General features: G+C 44.4%; 1 protein-coding gene across 4 annotated transcripts in view; it reads left to right on the top strand.

Annotated features, from left to right (window-relative positions):
- LOC131281869 (four and a half LIM domains protein 2) overlaps positions 1–11,028 on the top strand; it is a 120,830-nt gene extending 109,802 nt beyond the window's left edge. For 3 of the 4 annotated variants that reach the window (XM_058311226.1, XM_058311228.1, XM_058311227.1), the window contains 3 exons: positions 10,011–10,180; positions 10,262–10,448; positions 10,546–11,028. In XM_058311226.1, coding sequence (XP_058167209.1) covers positions 10,011–10,180; positions 10,262–10,448; positions 10,546–10,703 — 515 coding nt within the window. In that variant the 3' untranslated portion in view covers positions 10,704–11,028. Of the gene's footprint in view, positions 1–3,721; positions 3,942–10,010; positions 10,181–10,261; positions 10,449–10,545 lie in introns of those variants that run through there. The other variant, XM_058311229.1, reaches the window with a different exon arrangement.
- The last annotated feature ends 989 nt before the right edge of the window (positions 11,029–12,017 follow it).

Raw genomic sequence — 12,017 nt, 5'->3', positions numbered from 1 at the left:
GTTGCCGTCGTCAGCGTCATGGTGGAATCCGTTCGGTTGAAACGCACCAGATTAGCCGCCCCATTGCGGCTCGGTAATGAACAGTTTTCTCCCGACTTAAGCACGATCACGCGGGTAGAGTTCTCCTGTTGCTGTCTAGTGCATCGATATCGATCGCGACTGCATTCATCCATCACGCGCCGACCTGTCAGAGAAGGCGGACGGGTGCAAAAACCTCTGGAAATCATCTGTCATTCACGCGGGAGACTTAGACGTCCCCGGACGACGTTTACTACTGAATAGAATCCCCACTCCCCTCGGGGTGATTGGATCTTCCAATGCGGCTGCGAAACCTTGTCTGCCTGGGTGGCTGAGGTTCGCATTAATAACACAATTTGCTTCTTTTCACTTGCACACTTCACACGAAGGTTAAAAACGAGGCGTATCTGCATCGCTGTTTTTGTTCAACGTATGTCCATCGAAACGTCAGGCCTGTGCGGAGCATGGCCCGGTACCACTTCCCTCGAGCGGTACCGAGTGAAAGAGCGAACGAAAACAATATCGACGATTGGTCGACCACTGGAGACGACATTAATGTGCGATTGTTTAATCAACATCAACCTGTCCATAATCCGCCTCCGCAGGCCCGAAATGCAAGTTCCAGAACAACAACAACAACCGAGGCAAAATTAAACAACAAGCAATAAATTTACAACAGCGCATGGTGGGCCATAAGAAGGTCCGTTGACATTGGGAAGGCTTCGCCGTAACGGAACGTAACTTACGACAAGTCGAAACTTCTCTTTGGTTAGTAACAAAACGATTTAGTACTCCGGCGTGGAGTTGTAAAGTTGAAACTAATTACAAAACGACACAATTCATTCGCTTATTTTGTGTTTGCTTAGAGAATAAGAACGGACAAGAAGATGATTTTAAGATGTTCGAACTCTTATTGAGATATAAAAATACTAAAATGTTCTTCTTAGAGGCGCAAAAATATTAGACGAATGAGGTTTTTGTCCTTGGAAATCGATGCCGTCAAAGCAGAACAAACACTCGTTATTCCGCGCCACCTCGGCGAGGGCTGTGATTAATGTGGTTCTCCATTAGCACCCTTTTCAGATCGTAATCCCTTGAACTAAACCCTTTGCGGAGTACTTGCCACTAGTCCCTAGACTGGCCACGATTCTGAAACTAAAGCTGGACAAACGTGGACGATCACGTGTGAGGTAAACAGAAAACCCTTTTCATCCGTAGACAGCGGAACATATCAGCCAGAGGTTTGATTCCCCGGTGTGGCCACCGAGACACATGTAACGTGAGCCTGTTGGGGTGGGATTACGGCGAGGTCTTGCTACAGTGTTTTATTTTTCCGGTGAACCACCCACGCACAACAAAACGCTGCCTCGGCTGCTTTCATCGCAAACACAAACAACTTTAGATGCTGGAGTTTAGCAATTAACTGCTAATTTCATTTGCAGCCCTTTTTGGGCACTATAAACAGGCACTATAAGGGCATCCAAGGATTTGGGGATTCAAGGGTTTTTAGAGCGTGAGTTTCGCACGGAGGAATCATTCACCAATATCTTAGGAATCGAGAGGCATTTTGGTTTTAACTTGTGAGAAGCAATTTTACCTTAATCTTTTTATCTGATTGGTTGAAATTGTTTCTACATTTTTTATAGAATATGCCACCTAAAAACTTGTCTGGTTTTAATTTATATACAAACTTACTTTATTGGCGCTACAACCGCTGAGCAGTCTTGGCCTGACGAATAGACAAAAGTAGTACTTAAAACATGTCAGTTTATGGCATAATTTGTATGGTCTGGATTTTCTTTTATTTTCTGCCTCTATTTAAACCTACGCATCAAGCCCTACTCTAATATTCTCTAGGAAACTAGTTCACTTTAAGGGAGCTTTGTTTTTGCTCTTATATTTTACGTCCCACGTGCTGGCTCGGGGCTTCGGGCAGCTTCAACTTTGAAACCACGACCAAAGTGACACCGCGATGAGATGAGCGTATTGGAGCACTGTGAAATCCATCACAGCCCAGCTACACGGAGGATGAGATTGCACGCGGTGTCTAGAGTTTCGTGTCAACAACGGCAACAACTAACGCGTGCCACACATCGCGTACAGGCGACTCCATGAGGTAGAACCAGCTACAAAAAAAAAAAGTAAAATAACACACGAGCGATAAGCAAATCGCATGCAAATGCCGATTACCTCGTTCGCTTCCTGGCCTTGCCTTCCCCCTTCTGTCCACCGATTCTAGCCAGTTGGCAGTGAAACCTCACCAGAACCGACCTGCGACATAGAACACAGCCGAAGGCGTCGCAAACGCAGACCTTTTATGGGCTCCACATGCAAGGGCCCTATACTGGGCCCTTTCGATTCGGAACGGGCGAGGACGTTGGCTTTCGGGTTTCTTTTGTTTTAGAACTTCCCGAATCCCAGGACCTACCATAAGGGAAAATGAAGTGTGTGCCGCTTTTAGTGTCTCGTCCGAAATCGCTCGGATTCTACCACACACGAACGAACGAAGGGCTGAACGCACGCAACCCCAAAGCGAAGGATATGTTTTGCATGTCAAAATCAATTTCGAGACATATTTCCATGGCGCCTTTTTCTGCACTCAAGTGAAGTTACGTTACGGCCTTTTGCGAGTTTCCTTCCCATACGCGACGATCCCCATGAAGGGCGGAGCCTTTTTCGGAGGGCCATAATGTTTGGAGATTATCGGTATTCGGTTTCACAAGCAAACTCGAAACCACTGACGGCTAAGACGGAAATAAAGAACACGCAAAAAACAAAGCAGCATCGGACCGGCGCTCATAAATATGAAAAATTGTGCGCTAATGCTGCTGAAGGATTGATAATGTGGTGCGAGGTTCCCCTGCGAAGTTGTCCTCAGGTTTGAGCTCCGTTTTACGAGGGTTTTTTTTTTGTACCGAAACATCCGTGGGGTGCTCTTCCCTTTGGCATTCCGCAAACTGAAGATGACGACAGCCGGCAACCACGTAGACACACCACACGTCCCACCGCAGGCCCCAGTCGCCCGTGTGCCAGGGCGTTGCAAAGGGGCAAGAAAACAAAAGAACCATGCAAGGAAATGTGGAAGGTAAACTTGACGACGCCGACGATGGAAACGACGAAGGCAGGAATCTCTCTCCCACTCGACTACCGCCTTGACCTCGGCCACAACACCACGCTCCAAAAGCGCGTCTCATCGCCCCGCAATGTCCACCCCGTTCCAAGCGCTGAGACGGCTGAGCTAGCTCACGCAATAAGTACTACTATACCCCGGGGCCGGCGTGCGACTTCACTTCAGTTATGAATGAACGTTTGGTCAGCGCACATCGTCGGATGCCGTGGCGTTGATCTCGTTGTCGGACCGTTGTTTTCGTTCAGTTCCCGTCCCGGTTTCCCGAGTGTCTCCTGTGCGTAAAGTTTTGTGTGCTAAAAAAGTTGCACGATCACGTTTACCCGATTCCGTGTTATATCCTGAGTTGGAGAAACGGCAAGAAAAGGAGTGAAAATATTTCATATCTAGTGGATAAAGAAAGTTTGTTCCATTTCTCTGAAGAGGTGTTGAAGCTTAAAAAAGAAAAAAAAAACAGCAAAGATTAGCTGTGTGCTCTCAAAGTGGTCGGTTTCTTTGTTGGAAAAACAACCTGTGATCCTCGTGATTTGTTGCTTGGTGTAGGAACTTCACTTGAAACCTGACGATAGTAAAATAATGGCCATGGATATCCTGTCGTCCGACTTCGACTCCCGGCTGCGGCTGAAGACGAAAACGGTCGGCGGCGAGCGGATTAAGCGCGCCGAGGACAACAACGAGGACATCGCGATCCTGAGCATGTTCCTGCCGGGGGCAACGGCCGCGAAGGAGCAGGAAAAGTTCCGCTGCCATCTTGGACTGGACTGCCGCGTCGGTGACTGTCGCGACACGACTCCAGGTACTGGATAATACAAATGGGAGTTCCAAAATCATTTTGGGAACAATACACAACATCGTCAAACACTATTTAAAAACTCGTTAGGAACCAATTGACGCCTCGCCCTCGCGTTACTTGTGCGCGAGAACGAATTAACACCAGGCTGACACATTCACGCGCATACACACACGCACACGCCTACGAACGGCAACGCCAACAGCTTCGCGTTGTTAATGTCCGCGCGGACGGAACCGGTTCGGTTCCGCTTCCGTTGCGGTAGAGCTCGGAACGTCGGAAGGAGCTCGTGCGCGCGCCATCTACGGTCAGGGCAAACAAGCTCATCTCGATGAAGTTATACCCGAGACACCGGGCACAGGCCACCCCGTGTGTCGCATCCATTTAGGTCCAATTAACGGACGCACGATAATTGGCCCCGCCACGCTATTATCGGCCAAGCCTGTCCGCGTCGTCCACCGAAAGGTGCAAACGGTTGTCGGTTCTGCCCTCTTTCGGCACCAAACTACGAGCCCTCTCCCCCTCTCTTCGCCCTCTTCGCGGACAGCTGGTGGACAGCCGTGCAAAAACCGAAAAGCCCCGCATCTGAGCTACCGTTTGGAATCAGCACTCGAACTGGAGCCCGCAAGGTCCGTCCTGCCGGCGTTTGATCGATAGGCAGGGTTAATGTCGCCATTAAAGCGCTGGCGGAGGTCCTTTTCTCTAGCGTAACAGTTGACTCAATGCTGGAAGTGTGGCACTTTTATGTAGGTCATAAATCTTCCCATAGTGCACTGGCAAAAGTGGAGGATCGTTGTAGAGTTGAAATCGATTCCGCTAGCAAATCAGCGGTCAAAAGATAATCTAAATAGATTAATCCATTTAAAACGCCCTGTTTGTTGTTGCACTCAGTGAAGATGATTTATTTTTTAACTTTACCCCATTGTTCGATAAGCGTTTTACCCAAAAGCGCATAATTTACGATCCTAATTGATCGTACTATAGACAAATCTGTTCAGGTGTAATGTATACGATAAAATTTTGTTTTATCAGCAGTTAAAGTGAATCGAAGGTAGTGATTTTTACTATATCTGTACCAATTTTAATTCTGTAAATTGAATCGTTTTTTCGTGCAGTAAAATCTTTCTAAATCTTAATCTAAAAGAACCTTAAAATATGTACTAGAATAGAAGTACTTAACATCGTTTGAACTGAAGTAGATTTAGTAGAACTTATGAAGTGTAAGATCTACTACTTATGAAGTATAAGAGAAAAAAATATTAAATATATTTAAATTTGGTATGAACATATACCAAATTTAATACATTACCATACAGAATATACAGCAGATTTTTATTAAGAGAATTATTTCCAAAGACTAGTTTTGGTTAAAAATGGGTTTAAAAACAGGGAAGGTATTCGTAAAAATAATAATTAAAATACCGACAATATACCGTTACGTCTTCTTCAACAAACGAATACTCACAAAGGTCAAATGAAAAGTGCATTCATCAAATGTTTGCCAATGATTTTAATTGCCTTTCGATGCCTTCCAATGTGAGTTTTGGCAAATAAATGCAAACTCATACAAGCACCACAATAGCGCCAATCAGTCGCCGCTGAAATGCAATCACAAACCGTCTTTGACAAATAGCAGTCGCCATTATTTCAATTAACCCTGAGCCGTGTTTTTCGAATGGGTTTGTGTGCCGGTTTGGAAAGAACTCCATCGGAAACCGTAAAACCGCAAACAATTCCGCCCGTTTGGCGACACAGTTCCTCTCGCGGGTGTTTCTCGATATTCGCTCTCGGTTGGAATCAATCTCGGTTGACCGACCGGGTCGGGTTCGGATCGGATGGTGATCGCTATAAATTTCAATCTTCCCGCGGTTGACCCTGCAGCGTGCGCTGCAAGTGCTGCCCACGTGCACGGGCAAACACACACTCGTCTCAACAGAACGTACGTAAAACGACCTTCGCCTGGAACGGGGTGCTGCCAAAGAAAGATTGCCATCAGATACATCATCAAAGAAAGGAGTAGGCTCGGAGAACAACCTGTCTCCCGGCGGCCAATGAATAACACGTCCAGTTCGATATTTCTTTTATGGCCTCGGAATGGCGAATGGTGATCGCGTGCTGCTACTCCACGCAGCTTTGCTCGTCCCACGATGCTGAAAAGATGCAAAAATTAGCATAATTTTGGCAGCTTGTAGCACGTCCTGGGGAGCTCGTGGGCCAAGAAGTAGCAACTCTACCCCTTGGCGTCGTTCCGTCCAAAATGGAAGCATTCACTTCTTCTTGTTGCGTGTATTCTATTGACTTTCCAACTGCTTCACTTGGGTGAAAAATAAAATGTTCGCTTGCTCACAACATGGCCACAGACGGCCGATTGCAATCTTGCTGTTTTTTTGTCTCTTCGAATTTTAAATCTGGATGCCACAAAAGCAAACAAACCAGAAACGTCACGCTTGACTTCAAACGCGATTGGATAAGTTGGTGAGATCATGGATTGTATGTTTGACGAAAAACACGTCATCATTGCTCCCGGGGAGTGTCAAGTGGTTGGTCCGAAGAGGGACTACGTTTGTTTTTTTTTTTTGGTTTCTTCCTTTGCACATGACCTTATGCGTTTTTTTTTTAAATTTGTTATAATACTCCACCGTCTGATCAACCGCCGCTGACCGTGGGTTGTTTGTAACGTCGTGATTTCACGGCGGAAATTGGACGTAAATTATTTGTTCAACACATTTAACATTCGGAAGAAGAAAACAGTTTGTCTCGCGTGGACGATTTTGGAAGGGAAGAGCTATAAAATTTTTATTGCTTGTTTGAAATTAACGTTCCACATCAAGCGACAAAAGCTTTTTGTCGTGTCTTATTGTGGACGAAACGTGTCGAGAAAACAGCGTCTCAATGCGATCGTAAAGTCGATTAGTCGAAACAATATAAAATGTTTGAATCGAATGGAAATATCTCTAAACTGCGTACATTAGGATAAAGATCATCTAATTTGGTTTTGGTTTAATATTAAAATTTAATCCTTTTTCAATTTCTTACCCTCCACCACCTTAAGAGACGAAGTACTTGTAACTCACTATTTTTGAAAACCACTGTCTCATTAGAATGGAATGTGATTCCAAAGCTCCCACATCAACAACCTCAGCATCATAGTAATGTGGCGAAACCACACACTCACACATTACGATAATTCGAATGGCCTCTACAACGACTCTCGGTGCCACTAGTAATGGATGCACATTTATCAACCGAAATAGATAGACGATGCTAATTCATGCCCACGTTCCGTGTCGAGTCCAAACAGGAAAAAGGAAGCCGAGTTGTTGTGCCAATTAATTTTCCAATGCATAAACAAATCCTCCGCACAATCGGGAATGTGCGTTTGTTTGTTTTCCCCACGTGTGCTTGTATGTGCAGCCTTTCCGTTGCGATCGATGTATCATTAGTGTTGTTTAGTCGTTTTAACCTAAAGACTCATTCTTCGCCACTTTTGGCTAGCGAGCTAAGAATAATGAAGTATTGTGTTTTAATTTAGCGACATTTAAACATTTACTCCCTTCCACGCTTTTGCCTTTCTTCGACGGAGCAGAATGGATGGCATTAATGAGTTCGGACCTTGTTGGAAAGATAATGTATAATGTGTCCCACCTACATGGGCCGTAGTCAGGGTAGTTTCTCCCGACGGTTCGGAGATAATTTATAGTCATTTTATAGTTTTCCTTCCCGAGCCGTATTGCGAAAAAAAAACACGACAACATTTAGAAGCGCTGCCATTGACTTATGTAAAACAACTTCATCGGCATTTTGGGTGCTCACTCAAAATCTGTCACACACAGGCATGTTCTTAAGAGCATGCCTCACATCCCCTCGTTATGCGCCGTCTTCACCGACCGAAAGATCGTTTGCAATTTGATGGATGAGATCGTGTATAAATCAACGTGTTGTGTTGCTTTTTCTCTCCTAGCGACTGCCGCTTGCCTTGCGCATGGCGCGTTTGCCAACATTTTAATCTTGCTTGCCACCCGACGGCCAAGATCGATTGAATATTCATTCGATTTAATTAATCTTAGCTTCGAGTGAACGAACGAACGATGTGAAAGGGATGGAAGCTATCGGCAAGCCTACAAGCCTTGTGTAGGTGGTCCGTTTTCGGGCGGAAGCTTGTAACATGTTTCACTTAACGGAGGACAAGCGACAAGTGCGTTGAAAAATTAAATGCATACGACACATTCGTCAAAAGATGGCGCCTCCAGCCTTCGGCGATTAATGAGTTTCTTGTCGGAAGCGGATAATAATTTAATATAAAGATATTCAAAGCTCTTATATAAGATCTTCATCGATAAACAAATTAAAAATTAAACTAAATTCTACAAGTTCTTCTTGAGCTGACCGGGACACCCACACATGCACCGATTATTTGCCAGATCGCAGTTTCCTTCCGCTGTCGATGACGCCAACGAGAATTCACTCTCGCCCGTAAAAGGCTGGCCTTCCGTATTTCCAGCGTACAAACGGCCATGAGTGCCCTCATTCTGGAGGGCCTCCACTGAGGGCGCCATCTGCAAACCAAACTTATAGCTCGTGGATGAAACAGGAGATTTGTGACCCTCGACGCCCACACAACGAAAAATAAAATTTCTCACGAGGCGACGTCCGCAATAGCTACCCTAAATGGTCCAACTTCTGGAAATGGCGCTGAGGGATCCCTTCCTCGGTTCCGTTCCGAGCCACCTCCACCTCCATTGCACTTTTTATCGGACCCTGGCGTGGTCGATAAATCGATCGAAACTCATGTTGGCCCCGTGGGGAGACAGGGCAAGCAATTTATTAATCCCCCGATGATCGACGATTGCGGGAAGTATCGTCAACAGAATACGGCTTCTGTGTTCGTGACTCAAGTGGCATCTTCAACTACTGACAAGCGCTAGGAAGCGAAATTCCTTGTACGGAAGTGAAAAGTTTCTCTGGCATGATGATTCACATTGATATCAAACCCCCATCGCAATATTTCACGTCATTCCACATCGCACGAATGCACGTTTTTAGCCATACATGTTAAATTCCGTTGATCCTCTGGTTTCGATCGACGATCGTTCGCAAACCGATTAACCTTGTTGGAAGTGATCATCGTCGTAGATGCGCTAGAATGTATGGTTGCGGTCTGGAGGACATTGTTGACTGTTTGTGTTTGGGCCTTGGCCGTTTGTGTACCTTTTCGGCGTGCAATTAAAGCCACGAGGCGCCCGCGATAAGATGAGTGCTTGACAATTATTGATATTGCAAATTAAAAGGTGCCACTGCGATAATGAAAAGGTGTTGAAAAAGAAAAAAATATTTGTCATACCATAGGGGGTACGAGAGAAGTAGATAGTAGGGAAGAGATTGAAGATGAGACTCAAATGACACGAGGCACGTGTTTGTAAAATACGAAGGGTGCGGTTTTTGTTGGATCCCTCACGTGCATTAAGATGTTGAAGTTGGTACAATCAAATGATTGCTTAAGTTATTTGTACATTTTGTTTTTCTTTTTTACTTACAGAGTTAACAATTTGGTGGTCCTACTTTTATGTAATTTTACTACTAAAAGTAATCCGTGTTTTTTAGACAAACAATTTTATTTCTTTTGTATTGTTTTAAATAGTGACAACCAAAAAAATTTACTACAGACTATTCCTGACTCATATGATAAATTGAGCATAGGTGAAATTAAACACGTAAAATGTAAAGTTATTTTATGACAGTTAGAGGACAGTTTCACCATCAAAAATTTTATAGAGTAAAAAATATCCTTATTGGTCATATATATTCATTTACATGTTTACATTACAACATTTCAAATATTGAAAATTTCCACCACTGGTAAACCAAATCTCATGATATAGCCGATAAGAAATACACCCTTAGGCAAATTGACAATATACGCTGTGGAGAAAACAAAATTGAATATGAAAAATAGGGATGAAATTGCTTTAAATGAATTATTAGAATCAGTGACTGCTATGAAGCATCTAGGAAAAACACAACTTCGTTTTCATAACTATTCTAATTTTTTTTTCTCTTTTCCACTGATGTTTACAGGCACGAAGAAGATGGAGTACAAAACGCGACAGTGGCACGAGAAGTGCTTCTGCTGCTGCGTGTGCAAGACCGCCATCGGCACGAAGTCGTTTATTCCGCGTGAGCAGGAAATCTACTGCGCCGGCTGCTACGAGGAGAAGTACGCAACCCGTTGCATCAAGTGCAAGAAGGTAAGTACAAACTTGTTAGTAAGCGAACGTACTTGAGGTAAATGTCATTGATCGATTTTTACCGTTGCCATTCCAATGCAGATCATCACCAGTGGCGGCGTAACGTACAAGAACGAACCGTGGCATCGTGAGTGCTTCACCTGCACCAACTGCCAGGTGTCGCTTGCCGGCCAGCGCTTCACGAGCCGCGACGAGAAGCCCTACTGCGCCGACTGTTTCGGCGAGCTGTTCGCGAAGAGATGCACCTCCTGTACCAAGCCAATCACCGGTAAGTGTCCGATGAGAAATAAAAGCTTGATCACATGGTCGACTCGTCTCTACTTCTATTACTCACTTTCTCCTTGCGACTTTCTGTTTCACCGTAGGCATCGGCGGTACGCGTTTCATCTCGTTCGAGGATCGCCACTGGCACAACGATTGTTTCATCTGCGCCATCTGCAAAACGTCGCTGGTCGGACGCGGTTTCATCACCGACGAGCAGGACGTTATCTGTCCGGAGTGTGCCAAGCAGAAGTTGATGTAAACGTGTGCCAGGCCTCAACCTCGGCAAAGCCATCCGCAAGCGGTTCACGATCATTATTGAAAGATTTCATCGAGAACACATTTCTGTACTCTCCTCCCCCACACTCATTTCCCAGTGCATTCAGTTAAGTTAAAAAAAGCGAGAGAAAACCATCCTGAAAAAGGGTCCGAATGTGCTTAATTAAGAATCCACGAAAAGGATGATACACTTCCTCCTTCTTTCATATCCTTCCCCAAAGGCATTCACATGAACATTTCAGAACCGTCCATGTCCATTTGCCAGAGCAAAACAACATCCGCAAAACCCTCCTACAGACAAACTCCACTCGAACCGCTTCGACTTTTCTGGTTCATCCCTTATCTAGGTTGGGCTTCTGTTTGTCCCATTTTTATTTATCTTTTTTTTATTTTGTTAAACTTTGACGATAGTGACAGGAACAAGCATTCGATATTGTATTTGTCCTCATCGATAAGACGTATCTGTAGAGACGGAGCGCACTATAGAAGGAGAAACAAATTCACATGTAGCAGACATTTAAATTATTGTGCGTTTTAACCGTTTTCTTTCTGTGCAAACAACATGTTTCAAGCATAAAGCAGCTTGTTGAGCGTAGTAAGATACCATTATAGATAGAACTAGAGCGAACGTGAGAAAGAACAAGTGAGAAAGGTGTAGAGAAACCGCGGAGTGTGTACGTGTTGAAGGAAGTGAAAGTTATAGAAGAAAGCAATGTTAGAAGCGCGAGATGTAGAATGCGAAAGAAATGAAGAAAAATGAAACAAGGAAGCGAAGAGGAGAAGATGCACGTGTGTAAGCAACGAACACAGTAGCGTAGCAACGGCCTATATTCACTAAAGTTGCCTTTTACTATCATAAAACAAAAACAAGCAAACACAAAATAATCACTACACCGAAAGAATATGAATCGATCGTTGGGAAGCAACATATTAATGTTTATATAGTAGAAGTCTGTTTGGCTAAGGGTTGAAGATGAAAGCATAACCCCCTTATACATAGCTAAAGCCGCTTTCGTTGGAGGAACCGAAGAAAGCATGGGCACAACTGGCGACGGTTGCTAGATAGAACGAAAGTTACCGCTTTTGAAATCGATCGTCGTTTTCAGGCAAGAGGAAGAAGTATTGAATATTTACAGCAGCAAAAGGGACGAACCTGTCAAAATCCCTCATCAATTTGCGTGATGTTTCTCTACCTTTGTGTTCTAGCTAAAAAAATATATTTTCAATTCGATGCTACGAAAGTAACTGCAAAAGAATGTGACGCACAGAAAGTAAACCCATTATAAAAAAGCAACAA

The sequence above is a fragment of the Anopheles ziemanni genome, chromosome 2 (genome assembly GCF_943734765.1).
Source record: "Anopheles ziemanni chromosome 2, idAnoZiCoDA_A2_x.2, whole genome shotgun sequence".
NCBI classification, from domain to species: domain Eukaryota; kingdom Metazoa; phylum Arthropoda; class Insecta; order Diptera; family Culicidae; genus Anopheles; species Anopheles ziemanni.
Note: the sequence above shows the minus strand (reverse complement) of the source record. Positions and strands in the feature narration are given on the sequence as shown.